The 13913-nt window shown below is 39.6% G+C and overlaps 2 protein-coding genes across 4 annotated transcripts; both read right to left on the bottom strand.

Annotated features, from left to right (window-relative positions):
- Positions 1-753: 753 nt before the first annotated feature.
- On the bottom strand, positions 754-6452 carry LOC117973312 (ATP-dependent RNA helicase DDX55-like). 2 transcript variants are annotated; one of them, XM_034925207.2, is made up of 14 exons: positions 6169-6452; positions 5935-5985; positions 5758-5844; positions 5253-5344; positions 5082-5144; positions 4801-4950; positions 4474-4663; positions 4034-4116; positions 3790-3921; positions 2832-2924; positions 2229-2343; positions 1709-1877; positions 1303-1595; positions 754-972 (listed from the first exon to the last, which is right to left on the bottom strand). In XM_034925207.2, exons 1-14 carry the CDS (start codon positions 6274-6276, stop codon positions 793-795), a joined length of 1806 nt encoding a protein of 601 aa, XP_034781098.2. In that variant the 5' UTR covers positions 6277-6452; the 3' UTR covers positions 754-792. The 2 variants fall into 2 exon arrangements, with proteins under 2 accessions (XP_034781098.2, XP_034781099.2); XM_034925208.2 differs by having other exon boundaries at positions 6150-6267.
- A 1103-nt stretch (positions 6453-7555) lies between these two features.
- LOC117427697 (transmembrane emp24 domain-containing protein 2) lies at positions 7556-13860 on the bottom strand. 2 transcript variants are annotated; one of them, XM_034045915.3, is made up of 5 exons: positions 13490-13860; positions 11308-11500; positions 10508-10528; positions 9424-9531; positions 7556-9039 (listed from the first exon to the last, which is right to left on the bottom strand). In XM_034045915.3, exons 1-5 carry the CDS (start codon positions 13667-13669, stop codon positions 8915-8917), a joined length of 627 nt encoding a protein of 208 aa, XP_033901806.1. In that variant the 5' UTR covers positions 13670-13860; the 3' UTR covers positions 7556-8914. The 2 variants fall into 2 exon arrangements, with proteins under 2 accessions (XP_033901806.1, XP_033901807.1); XM_034045916.3 differs by lacking the exon at positions 10508-10528 and having other exon boundaries at positions 13490-13851.
- Between the last annotated feature and the right edge of the window lie 53 nt (positions 13861-13913).

Genomic DNA, 13913 nt, shown 5'->3' with positions numbered 1-13913 from the left:
TTAAATCCCATTACCCAATTTCAATTTTTTTACCCATTAACACTCTCCAGGCTGTGTGGCCATTTGTGTAATATCCACACTTCTCTATGGTATGTAACACAGCAAATCCACAACCGCTCATGTATCATTGATTACATATAAAGCACCACGTACCAAGAAGGTTGCTTGCCTTTTAGACTGGAATGAGATTCTTTACCTAGCGCACGCGATCATTCCTACAAGATCACATACATCAAAGCTGCAAAGAAGCCATCATTGCACTGCTGGAAGAGGTCTGCATCTGGAGTCTGAAGCTGGCTTGACAAAAAGGTAGCACTTGCTTTGTTGAACATCAGGCTGCTTACAAATTAGACACATTTCCCCCCCAATATATGACTTGGGTCCAATAATCTCACTCTAGTATTATTCTAAACAACGGTGCAATCGGCTTACTGCTTGAAGCATGTATGAGTCAGCCCCTGCAATGAATGCACAAAGGATGCATGTGCTTGTAGTCTTGTAGATTGTAGTCTACATGTTGGAATCAGGAGATGATGGGTTCCAACATTCAATCCCAACCGAGCCGCTGACTAACCTTGATCCAGTAATCCACCACTAGATACGAGCAGGTTCTAACTGAAAACAATGCTGGACCTGCACTGGGCTATCCTGGGAGATGCAGTGATCCTAGAATACCAACATAATGAGCTGTCAGCATTTTCTAACTATTACATTTTTCTTTATAGTAATTTCTTAATAAATAAAAAAAGAGGCTCAGGGTAACAAAATGATTTATTGGCATGTCCTTTTCCACTACTCGTCCTCCTCTGAATCATCCTGCTCGTGGTTGCCTCCCTTTCTGTTTTCTGACTTCGGTCCTGTTATCACTTGCTTGTCAAAATCCTCCTCCGTGATTTTGCCCTTTTTCAGCTTCTTCAACAATCGGGTGTCTTTGAGCAGTTCACCCATATCCTCGTCGTCAATGTCCGAGCCCTAGAACCAAAGTGTTTATAACAGTTATAAATAATTCATACCTGATGCAAGATGGCCATTCCGATTTTAAATGAGGGATCTAATGCTTTTAGCTTGGCGTGCCATAAAATCAACCTTAATTAAATCTGCTTTTCCCATCCACATTGAAGAGTACAGTTATGAGAAATATTTTCAAACTGTACTATACCTGCTAATTTAACTTGGTACCTGAAGAGGTTTTTGTTTTTTGAAATATTAAATCTTTATTGGCGAGAGATGAACCGACTTCTATGTGAGTGCGTATGCTGCTGTAATACAGCATTTCAAACAGAACTTCAGGTTAATATATACCTCCTCTCTCTTTCTTTTGTCTGCTTTCTTTTTCTTCTTGTCCTTCCTTGTTTTCTGTTTGGACCACGCCTTGTTCTTAGTAAAATTCTTCCTGACTCGGTCCTGCGGTCTCTGCTGTCGCATTTCTGCCAGCATCTTCTGTCGTTGCTTCTCCCTGTTCTTATCTTTGTAGGGGATGGAGTCTGTGTCTATCAGTTCGGGTACAAAGCCTGGGAAACTCTTTCCTTTTAGCTCAGGCATCTTTGGCAATCTTAACAATGCAAAGCCACGAGCCATACTTGCAAAGTCCAGATCTGTTTAAAAAGACGGACAAAAAACTTATTATAGATCTTGAAAACATTTAAATGGCCAATTGTCAAATTAAAAGAAAACAGCTGCCTTTTGACATGAAATTGTTACTGCTTACCCTTTACTCTGAAGATGAGGCTGCATTCGTGTTTGTTATATGCTTGTACGCACGACACAAAGGCTCTCATTCCCCTCTCATACATAGCTCTGTCTGCCATGGCTAGAGACTTCACTTTGGGAAGGACATCTACCATGTCCTTTATGGGGGCCATCTCCTGCATTGGACACTGCAACCAGACAATATCAAGACTTTGAAAAGATGGAAACGCAGAACATCATGTATACCAGTATAAGAAAACATGCTACACTGAATCATACCCATGAAAATCTTCAGAAACTTACACAAATGAGATTCCACATTGGCTTTCATGACACTAATGGCAATAGTCTCATGCTAACATTACCTAGCCTGCAGTATGCATTTCTGAAAGCAATTTTCTAGCTGTGTAAAGGCATTTCAAATACAGTTAATAACACTGGATATACCTCTGTTATTCTGTCTAGGAGCTGAAATTCACATTTTATATTGTACGATACAAGCTTAAAATATGCAAGCGATCTTACCAGTACAAACTTACCTTCTGGTTAATGGCCAGGAAGTTGACATAAGATTCTTCCATAGGAAGCAAAAATACAAGAGCACTGCCCTGATTGCCAATGCGAGCGGTCCGTCCACAGCGATGGACAAAAGAACTGCGAATAAAAACAAAATCAACCAATCAGCAACTGATCAGTAACACTTTAGAAAAGCGTGTTCATGTTGGGCTAAAATTAACTGCATTTTGAGATCGTCAAATATGGATATTTATAAACAAAGCCACAACATTCTCAAAACAGGCAGAAATGAAACCCAAGTACGTTTAGAAAATAATTAAGCATGCATGAATAGTTTCTTGCTGAATAAATATGGAGCTAACAAGTACAGTAGGCTGGTAACATTCTGTACATCTCCTGCCACAATCCTGAAACACAGATCAACACAAACCATATGTAAAAATGTAACATGTGGACAAGCAGGTCACACCATATATATCCCAGATTCTGCTCAGTAATTTTAGCAAAGAATTTCCTAACCAAGTTTGGACACAATTGGATAAAGTGTAAAACAACAATAGGATTGTATTTAACCATGGTCATGAGTACGGTTTGCATTTTAAGGACTTCATTTTTTAAACGGCTACCTGGCACTGCTTGGAGGGTCATACTGCAAGACCCAGTTAACCTCAGGAATGTCGATACCTCTCGCCATTACATCAGTGCAAACCAGAATGCCACTACAGGAAAGGGACGACACAAACGAGCATGATAAGTAAAACAAACCACACAAGCCGTTAGGTAGGCACAGAAACCTTGTCAACGCTGCACTGAACTTTGGAGATCTTATCTCCCACTGTTTTTCAATTCGTGGCATCATGTACAGTATCTATTTTATTTTATTTTTTTTAATTTAGTCATTGCCAATTTTTTATTATTTTCTCCCAATTTGGAATGGCCAATTATTTTATTATGCTCAGCTCACCGCTACCACCCCTGCGCTGACTCGGGAGGGCGAAGACGAACACACACTGTCCTCCGAAGCGTGTGCCGTCAGCCGACTGCTTTTTTTCACACTGCGGACTCATCATGCAGCCACCCAAGAGCTACAGCGTTGGAGAACAACGCAGCTCTAGGGCAGCTTACAGGCAAGCCCGCAGGTGCCCGGCCAGACTACAGGGGTCGCTGGTGCGCGGTGAGCCGAGGACCCCCTGGCCGACCTAACCCTCCCTCCCCCCGGGCGACACTCGGCCAATTGAGCGCCGCATCCTGGGAGATCCCGTCCTCGGTCGGCAAAGGAATAGCCTGGACTCGAACTCGCGACGTCCAGACTATAGGGCGCATCCGGCACTCTACGCAAGTGCTTTTACTGGATGCGCCACTCGGGAGCCCTCCATGTACAGTATCTTGATATTATACATCTCTACTTCCACGCCTGTGTGAGGATTAATACAAGGGATTAAATACAAGGGTTTACATTGATTTGAACTGAACATGCTGCACAGCCTTACTACACACAATTCATGTGTTATTACACCAGGTATTTCAGGGCTCTTACAGGTGTGGCTTAACTAAATGCTTCACAGCCATATTACAATCTTTTACCTTTTTAACTTACGAAACTCTGTAAAGATTTTGTTGCGCTTATGTTTCATTTTCCCGTGAATGCAAAGTATCGTTCCATTTTTAACTAAGGCTTCCAAGGCTTTCCCGTAATACTCCACACAGGCACACGTACTGTTGAGAGAGGAACAGAGGCACAGAACAGTGAACAGAGGGTAGTAATCCAGCCAATGCTAGCAGTATTTAAAACAAAATGTCATTTTTCCATTAAAGAATAAAAATCTACCTGAAGAAAACCAGGTGTTTCTCGTGTTTGTGCTGTCGAAGAAATGCCACGAGCAGGTTAAACTTCTCCTCTGTTCTGCAGACCTGAACGCAATGTCACAGAGTACATGTAAGAGAACAGAAAGAACGGAATAACCCAGACACATTCAATTCAGCGTCTACACAAAGTTATTCCACATTGTTGTTTAACCTATTACTGCGTGAGCAGCATAGCAATAGAATTTACTCTCATAATAAATGCCCATGCAAATTCTGGCATTTATTATGAGTTTATTCAATTGATCTTAACAGCAGTGGAGGTGTTTTTAAAAATCACTGACCCCTCTCTCTTGTCTTACATATTTCTACATGCAGTTTGATTTTTGATTAGTGCACAAACAGCCCTATTTTACTGCTCTTCACCCATGATCCCCACGCAGGGTTAGTGAGGGGCTCTCTCACCGTGTAGTAGTTCTGCAGTCTGGCTGGTGTTTTCTGTGTGCTGCTCTCCGTGGCTCCTTTCTCTTTCACTGTGATGCGTACTGGGTTACGCAGTCCGGCTCTCACCAGGTTCTCCACCTCCTGGGTCTGCGTTGCTGAGAACAGGCCTGTCCTCCTCTGCTTGGGTAAATACCCGAGAATGGTATTCAAGCTGCAATGACAGAGGCACTAACTAACTGCACTGTGACACTGCAAAGATGCCATTATAAAAGAATGAGAAATTTCCTGACCAGCTCTCCTGCAGAGGTGTATGTAAACAGCAGACAGCTTCTTAAACCAACAGTGTACCTTGCTTCAAATCCCATGTCAAGAAGCCTGTCCGCCTCATCTAAAACCAGGACGTCGAGGGTCTTCACACTGCTAGCCAGGTCCAGCCCATCCGCCTTCCTCCTGAACATGTCCTCCAGACGCCCTGGAGTGGCAATGATGATGTTTCCTCTGACACGAAACAGACCAAGAAGTACTCAACCCTTCAGATCTGAAGCCAGGATTGTTTTATTTCTACAGGCACATATGGCATTTCTTTAAACTCTTGAAAGCCCTAGATTATGTACACACAGGGTGCCTACCCAAGTTCTTTGAATTTTTCCACATCTTCAATTGGATTACTCCCACCGATAAGAAGAATCCGTCTAAAACAACACAGATTGAAAAAAAGAAAAAACACAAACACACGTTTTATATATATATATATATATATATATATATATATATATATATTCACACACACACACGCTTACCTGAACTGTGGGAAATGCCTAGTAAAATGTTCCATCACTTCATTGATCTGAATGGCAAGCTCTCGTGTTGGTGTAACGACCAGAGCACCAACCTGTAATTAGCCAGGACACAAAAATAAATACATTATCGTGCATGTTGGAAGAAAAAATGCTTTGAAAAACAAATAAATAAAAACACAGCCTGTGCAGAGCCATGACGTCCCGCCGCCTTCCATCGCCACTTGATAGAAGACACATTGATGTATAAATCAAAATGTAATATATGACACGATATACTTCATCTCAATAAATGTGACGCGTTTATTTAATAAGTCTATGAGTTTCACATGATCAGTGCACTACTTATTTACACATGTCTAAAGGGTTCGATTCATCAGCATGTGAAACAAGCGCTTACATTTAGGGTGAGCTCAAGTCATGTTCAGATGGCTGGTTTGCACTGGGATACACAAATCAGAGCTTGAACTGAACTCCTGAAAGCAAATTTTCTGCAGTAGATGCATACCTGCATTTTCTTCAACTTCTCCTCTCTCCTGAGCAGTATTTCCAATATGGGAATAACAAACGCCAAGGTCTTCCCACTGCCTGTCACCTGTAATAACAGTGTGAAAATACGAACACTGCATGATATAATAAACCACCTTACATTTATTCACAACCAAGGAAGTAAATAATAACTTACCGCTTCAGCCGCCACGTCTTTATTCTTCATAAACAGAGGGATGCACGCAGACTGTAAAGAAATAATACACAATATAATCAATATGAAACGCGTTCACTGTATTCACTTAAGGAATACGTCATTATTAAAATCAGTCACACAGGAACACAGATTAGAATTCACATTCGGTGCGCTCGCTTCACGTCCACTCTCAACGGGGATCGCAATATTATTACCTGCTGGCATTACGCTCACCTGGACTGGTGTCATGTGTGTGAATCCCAGCTCGTCGAGAGTCTGAAAAATCTTTTCGTTAAGTTTAACGGGTAAACTTCTCCACGTGCCTTCCGTCACATTCTCCATCTTTAAAATACAGCGGCACTAAAAAAAAAAAGAGAAACTCTTCCAAAACACGACAACACGCCGCCCCGACTTCCTGTCCGTCCTGCTGTGCGGCGTCTCAGCAGCAACAACACCGGTAACACAGAGGTTCCACTTTGCAATTTGCACAGGGGGTGTGGCTGCAGGAGTGAGGCCAGGGAAGCAGACGTGTACAAAATGACGTTGTTAGACACATTTGTGAGCCAGATTTCAGAGGGCTAGTAGTTACATTAAATATTGTTATTTATATTAAACACCACCTAGCAAGAGAGTTCAAAGTGCACCGCATCCTTCACATACATCTTATCAGTGTATGGTACACATTAGAATGGGTATTGACGTATTTAAAGTGATCGGATACAAACAGATCATGTAAATTTGAGATACTGTACTTTAGATTTTTTTCTAAAGTTATTTTCATATATATCCTAGCCCTTAATTTAAATCTCTTCACGCTCTACAAATTAGGTGCGTAATCAATAAACAGCTAACTATTCTGTACTGATGAACAAAAACTCAGATTGTCAGAATTTCTTCATATCTTTATTTTTTTTTCTTTATTCATTGACTATGGAGGTTAAGAGTAAAAACGAACGTGTTTCGACTTCAAGCAGCCATCCTCAAAGCAAAGGAGATGCCAATTTGTAAGCTGCAATGTCCCAATCATGTTAAAAATGAAACTAAACCAGGTCTAGTTTATTACAGTTTCCTCTTTCAAACTGTAGACGCCTGTTGGTTAAGATTAGTTTATTATGTAACATTTTATAATTTTTTTAAAAAATAAAACACCATAATAATTTGTCCTGAATATCTGTTTCCTAAAATGTAACCAAGAGAACACAGTAAACTGTACAGAAAAAAATGTTCTACATTTTTGTTGTCAATAATGGTGTTTCTGTAGGACCGGGCTACTTAACTCGGAAGGCATTGGGAGGATCTGGTCCCTTTTATCATTTTGTTTAAAATTAACAATTTGAAACCAGCTGTCTACAAGCCCTGTGACTGCTGACAGCAATCTATTTTATACAGGTTCCTTTAAATAAACATTTTGTTTATTTATACATTTAACACTTGACTGCAAAAACAAATCATATATTTAAGCTTAAACTTAGGAAAACCATAAAAGCAAGTAAATGTACTTAAAATCCTTCTTACAAGTTATGAAACAACCCCAACCCCCCCCCCCCCCCCCCCATTCAATTCACTGCGCAGCATTGAGGTATCCAGGGATGAGCAGTAGAATAAAAAACAGACAAGCACCTTCTTTTTTTTAAAGAATGCTGTGTTTATTATTTACTAAACCTGGGTCATATTAACATACATCAGCATTTTTAACTTCACATTGTATTCTGAGGTGTCAAAGATGTTACACAAAAATATTTCCATAATGGCACACAGCAGCCATTGCTTTATTTAAGGGGTTTGGTTAACCCTATTTACCAATAACTGCTGCAACATCAGTTTCCCTCGAAGTAATACAAGTTTACCTTTAACATGAATAGCTGTAACAAATAGTAAATTAATTGTACAAAATCGTGTTGCCATTAAGTTTTTTTTTTCTTCAAAGACAAAAAAGTACAAGCAACTAATTTACACCAGTCACATTTTCCTGATCCACCCACACCTTGAACTAATATTGATTACTTTAAACCCATCATTAAAAGATACTAAAATGAAAGTTTATTTTGCCCCCATAGAGAAACACATTTTCAAAACCCTATGTGTCTCAAAGGTGAAAGAATGTACAAGAACCAATTAGAAACAGACAATAAGGAGCACAGGAATTGAAACTGTGGCTGTATACATTACAGTATTTGTAAGGTCCTTTTCAAAAGGCTATAGTAAAGAAAAGGACACTATATCAATTATTTAACCCTGTGTGCCCCACCAGGACTTCACAGCATTTTCGTGTATCCTCAGACAGTGATGGGTAAAGTGATCAATTCTTCTGTTTTAGACAACTATATGAACCCATTTGCAGTATGTTGAAGTTGTAACCTTCACAGTAACCACTACAGTCAGGCAACTTGTCATGTAACAAAAACCGAAATCCTTTAGTTGTAGGAAAGGCAGATTGAAACAGTAAATATGGCTCTATAATCTTTTTTCCAGCGTGAATGAACTTTCTACCTGCACTGTGTAGATACAATTGGTAAGTTTTGTAGCTAAAGACTTACCAGTCGTGAATGCTGTAAATGATTCAAATTAAAACCTTCCCAGATTAAAACCTAACAATGTGCACAGCCACTTCAAAACTGCAAGGGTTGGTGTCTGTTATACAGAAAAAACAATCCCCAAATATATACTGCTGTATTATACAATCAAGAGTTGAAACGTTAAGATAACCTTGTCTTGAATTTAAAGATGCAGTTTTAATCTGTAATAAGAGAAGTTGCAAGTGGCCAGAAACTACACTGTAACTTCTGCTAGCAGAGGAACATAAAAACCAAAAATAAAAAAGACTAAAGGAAATTAAATAAACATCAAAAAACAAAAACACGTTGTGTAAAGGCTTTTGAAAGTCTAATAAACTCGGATGTCAAACCTGAAGTAATTGTTGTTGTGACTAAAGATTTTGGTAAATTGTGAAATGTGTTAGAAACGTTTTTTTTTTTTTTTTTTACACAACTCTTCGCACTTCGAAAAACCTCTTCAGGTAATAAATCTGTCCAAGGGTCATCGCTACAAGTACCAAAGCTTCAAAGAATGACCAAAGAACCACTCTGCTGTTCGTGTTGTCGTTAACTGCAAGAGAAAACAACAGATTCATCCATCAGGCGCTTAAAAATAAAAACAGGCAACTAGCAGGGTTAGCAGTAAAGCCTCAGTTACTATTGGTTTGTTTATGAACAGATCAGAGATTTGGTTGAGAGTAGTATAGAAAAAACATTTGTTCATTTTGAACATCGTGTCAAGTAGATTACTGGTGTAAAAGGAATGGATGATAACATGTTATTAGATATAATCTTAAAATCAGTATTTCCCTTAGTCCTTTTGATCCAATTAAAAATTAATTTAAAAAAATTCAATCAAATTGTGCTCCCCCCTCCCCCCACACCCATGATAATATAAATGTACTTGTATGACGGCTCTCCGAGATGCACGACAGATGTCCACACTATAACATACTTGCTCTGTGTATCCTCTCTCGGACCTCCATGTACTCCTGCTCATGCTTCACTGCAGTCATTGCCACAGCCAGCTCATTGATCATCTCTTCCAACTTGTTCTGGTGAGCTGCAGGAACAGTTCAAAACACTTCAAATTGATAAAGAGGACATGAAGACATTTTGAGTACACCTGAATAAATATGACATGCACAGCACTGGAAAATCCTCAGGCAAGTTAAGTGACTGAAAAAAAAGAAAGGATTAGCATCACTCCTCGTCCTTTAAACACTGCACCTTACACCGTTTAAAAATCAACTGCAAAATGATTCAATCTGAATGATGACCAAATGGAGGGCTTGTTTACTCTAGAGACTTACTAACACTTCATTTTAAATCGTGTTCAACAGTACCACGGTCTGTCGGATCACTTTAGCTCTGTGCTTTCGTCTTTTACTTCCTCATACCAACTGCAAGATGCTGACAAACCACAAAAATCAAGCGCCTGTGCATTTAGTTTCCTGTTAGCAAAGCAAATGTTTGTTTTCAAGAAGTTGCCCTGACTTAACTTTGAAGAAACATATGATTTCTACAACAGATGCACAGATAGGATGGTTACATGGTACAATTCTAGATACAGTGAACAAAAGGGAATAACGAAACATCTTTTTCAGCACATCTTGCCTCCCCGAGGGGTGATCAAACACCAGACACTGCCAAAGAAACTAGGCTTTCTAGAGCACCTGTGATGTACACTGTGCCATATACCAGACTGATGCTATAGAACAGTTTAGTGACATGCTCTATATTTTTGTTATTTCAAATGCATCTTCACAGGATGATGCGTTAGTATTAGAAAATATTAAATGCAATCAGTTTCAGATGTTAGAAGCATCTCAGAAGTGAATTAGCAATACAAACAGGGGTTAAAGGCAGCTTCTGTGGGAGTTTTTTTATTTTTTTTCTGTTCAGCTTCTTGCCAACCACTGCTATATGATCAAGACATTTGGAACCGTCATAAGTCTGGATGCTACCCAATAATTGCAAGCTTCAGAAATCTGGGTAAAAACAAACCAGTTCTAAACCAAGCAAGAGAGCGGACATACCATCCCAGGTATCGCCACCGCCTGAGAGAGAGGGAGAGAGGAAGGGGAAAAGGAGCAAAGAGAAATGAAAATAAAATGTAATGGAGGAAAGGAATTCAGAATATCAAAGCAGAGAACAGACAGAAATGATAGGAATGAGTCTTATTAAATCCAGACTGAAACATGAACTACAGTGCCACTAGAAAAAAAAAAAAACTTAATATGCTTGCCACCTCCCACGCAAGTCCCTGACCCACAGAATAAACTCAAGGAGGTGCCCAACTCAGCAAATTCTTTGGAGTTTACATTCTCTCATTTAATATCTTGATTACGTGAGCAATAGTATGAACAATTGTTTCTGGAAATTCCAAACAAAACCTACTTCTCTGGTGGCCGACTATGAAGAGGACATGGCTTATTATAGCTCTACAAGGAGCTCAGCGATACGATTTAAAACATAGGGATCTCAGATGATCCTCAAATAAATACAACTCTGCTATCTCTTAAGGGGACCCTTTTCAATTACAGAAAGCAGGCATGGATTCGAAAAGTTTCGTACAGCCTACAACACTCAACCTTTACTGATCTACTTATGCCGTCTTGATTTCTGCTTAAAAAACATTAGTATAAAAATGAGTGGAGCCTTTTCATGAACTGTTCTTCCGATAGCTCTAGAATACCTGCTTCAGACTGGCACTGTAAAACTGGAGCTGTACTAGGCTGTAGGCTATTTTAGAGCTTGCAAGGTGCATGTAAACACTGTGTATTGAAACGTGTGTATGTGGGGGAAAGCCCCCTGAAAAAAGAGCTTTAAATCTCACCTTCCGTCTCCATGTCCTGCCCTTTCGGAGCCTCTCCAATGTCAATAGTGAACATCACAATCTTGGGTGTCATGGTTGACATTTTGTTGCTGAAGCAGAATTTGTACGTCCCGTCCATGTGGGCAGCAACCGAGTATTTCCCACTGGATTCCCGGTCTCCTTTATAAATCTGTTTACCGTCAGGCCCTGTAATCTACAGGCAGAGAGAACATTTGGAATAATTGCCATTCTTCATTATTATTGTAAAACAAAAGGGTGCAAACAAATTTACAAGTACACCTACTGCTTTACAACACCAGGTATGGAAATACATCCTATTGCATAGTGGTTTCACTCATTCCAGGTCTTAGTACGAGCTTGATTAGCCACAGTGTATAGGCAGCACACTCAGGTGTGTCTTATTAAACTCCTAGTAAAAACAGGAATGGGTCAAAATGCTGTGCAATGGGAGTCTTATTTCCATTCCTGAAAATTAGTGTGTATATTAATGCTCTAAATGACGACAGACAAAATAGTTGTCCTTAAACTCAACCCATTTCCACTATACTAGTATTTCCAGTAAGCTGTCCACAGTTTTCACTATCAGCTGCAGTAGCAACTGTGATGCCATGGTAGCATTAATGATACATAACTTTGTTTAACAGGGAGATTTTAAGAGCACATTTAAAATTGACCCTGCGTCTGGTTATATTAACTTGGTTCAAGGCATAATTTAGCTCCTTTGCAGGGATTTCTTTTGGTATTATTCTTGGGAAATAGATTGTTTTCTTTGCTAGATTCATTACAATTGTACAGTCCTTTGAAAGAAAACCATGCTTGCAGTGCAGGTTTCTATTACAATTTAAAACGGGCATATCTTCCTAAAGTGACAGCTTAGTGACTGTATATATGTTTAATAAAGTAATGCTGGACTGGTATGTGCCAGCTAGAACACGGGCGTGCTAGATGCTGAGCGCCTGAGATTCTTTCAACTGTTTTGAAACCAGCGGATCAAGAACTGCAATCCCTTTCACTTGCATTACTGCTACTTAGAGAAAGTATGAAAGAGGATGTATAAATATTAGCATACACAATATTAATTATGCTCCACAGTCTCTCCACCACTGATGCATTTTAAAAAATAAACAGCAGCTTACAGATCTATACACCTCTATAAAATTCTGGCTTGTGAACCACAGGGTAAAAACACATTTGCCTGCAATACAAACCTTTGGATGCCACAATTTGGTAACAGGCAGGCAATACTTTTTATTGCAAAATGTAACTTTGTATATAGAAATATTGTAAAGTGGTCAATATATTATATATATATATTTTTTTTTTAAACATATGTAAACTATGATGGAAGCTGTAATTTACTTAATTGGACTGTTTCAAACTTTCCAGAACAAACTGATTTTTAATACAAATAAATGACAACGTTATGGGTATAAAAAAAAAATAATAATTAAATTTAAAGGATGAATTTGTGTTATTTTTATGTGGAACTAGATTTCAGCATGACTTTCCCTTTGTATTGCCTAGCCACATTTTGATGCAACCAAACAACTGTGGACATATTGGTACCTCACGCCTTTAACACCAATAGAGCCACGTATGGTCTTCTCACACAATTCGATTTAAATCCCAGTATTTCCTTGTCAGATATAACTAGCCTTAAAATGACACTGGATAGAATGCACATTCAATCTGGTTATGTTACCATTTAACAAGCACACTGTCGTCTCAAGACACCAACACGTTCATTGTGATAAGACTACAATAAGCCACATCTGTTAGATTTATAGCGTTATGCCTATTGATTTTAATTCAAAAAGCAAACCGAGACTGTCTGACTTCACTCTGTTTAACCTATTTTAGGTCAGTCTCAAGCTGGACTTCAGCCTGTTAGTATTCCTTACAAACAGTATGGTAGGCAATTCAAGCCAGGTACAGTATTAAAACAAGGCTTGCTGTCTCTCTGAAACGAACACCATGTTAGTTAACAAACTCCCAAACCATAACCTTCCTACAGGCTAATTTGCGATATTTTATATTTCTCCCAATATTATTACTACGACTACTAATTGAGGCCTGTTTTTTCCACACCTATCTCGCCTGTGTGTGTGTCCAGCTCCGGCGACAGTGCATTTGTGGCGTGCAGTTTGACTAATGCTGATCTGTCACTCCGGTGCGGCCTCACCTCCACATCGATATCCAAGAAGCCTCCTTCCGCTACCTCAAACATGAGGCCCATCTTGGTACCGGAGTTGACCCGTTCAAAGAAGCACTCATCGGCGTGCGCGTCTATGCTAACAAAGTAACCGGACGCCGTGCTGGAGAAGAGGGCTAGAAGGGCAAGAACCTCTGACAAGGTAAACATCTTCTTTTTATTCCGCTATTACTGTTACTATACACAGAAAACGGAGAGTGGAAAGAGAGAGAGAAAGACGAAGCACCTAGGAAACCTCGGCCAACCACCGGATTACGGAGGTGGAGTTTGTGTTCCAGCAGGGAGACGGAGAGCACAGCTACCACTGCCACGTAACGACTTAAACGAAGCGCCACGAAGGACAAAACAGCTACGGCTACCCTTTTACAATACGCGATTTGCAAAATGTTCCATC

This window comes from Acipenser ruthenus, chromosome 21 (genome assembly GCF_902713425.1).
Source record: "Acipenser ruthenus chromosome 21, fAciRut3.2 maternal haplotype, whole genome shotgun sequence".
Lineage (NCBI taxonomy): Eukaryota > Metazoa > Chordata > Actinopteri > Acipenseriformes > Acipenseridae > Acipenser > Acipenser ruthenus.
Note: the sequence above shows the minus strand (reverse complement) of the source record. Positions and strands in the feature narration are given on the sequence as shown.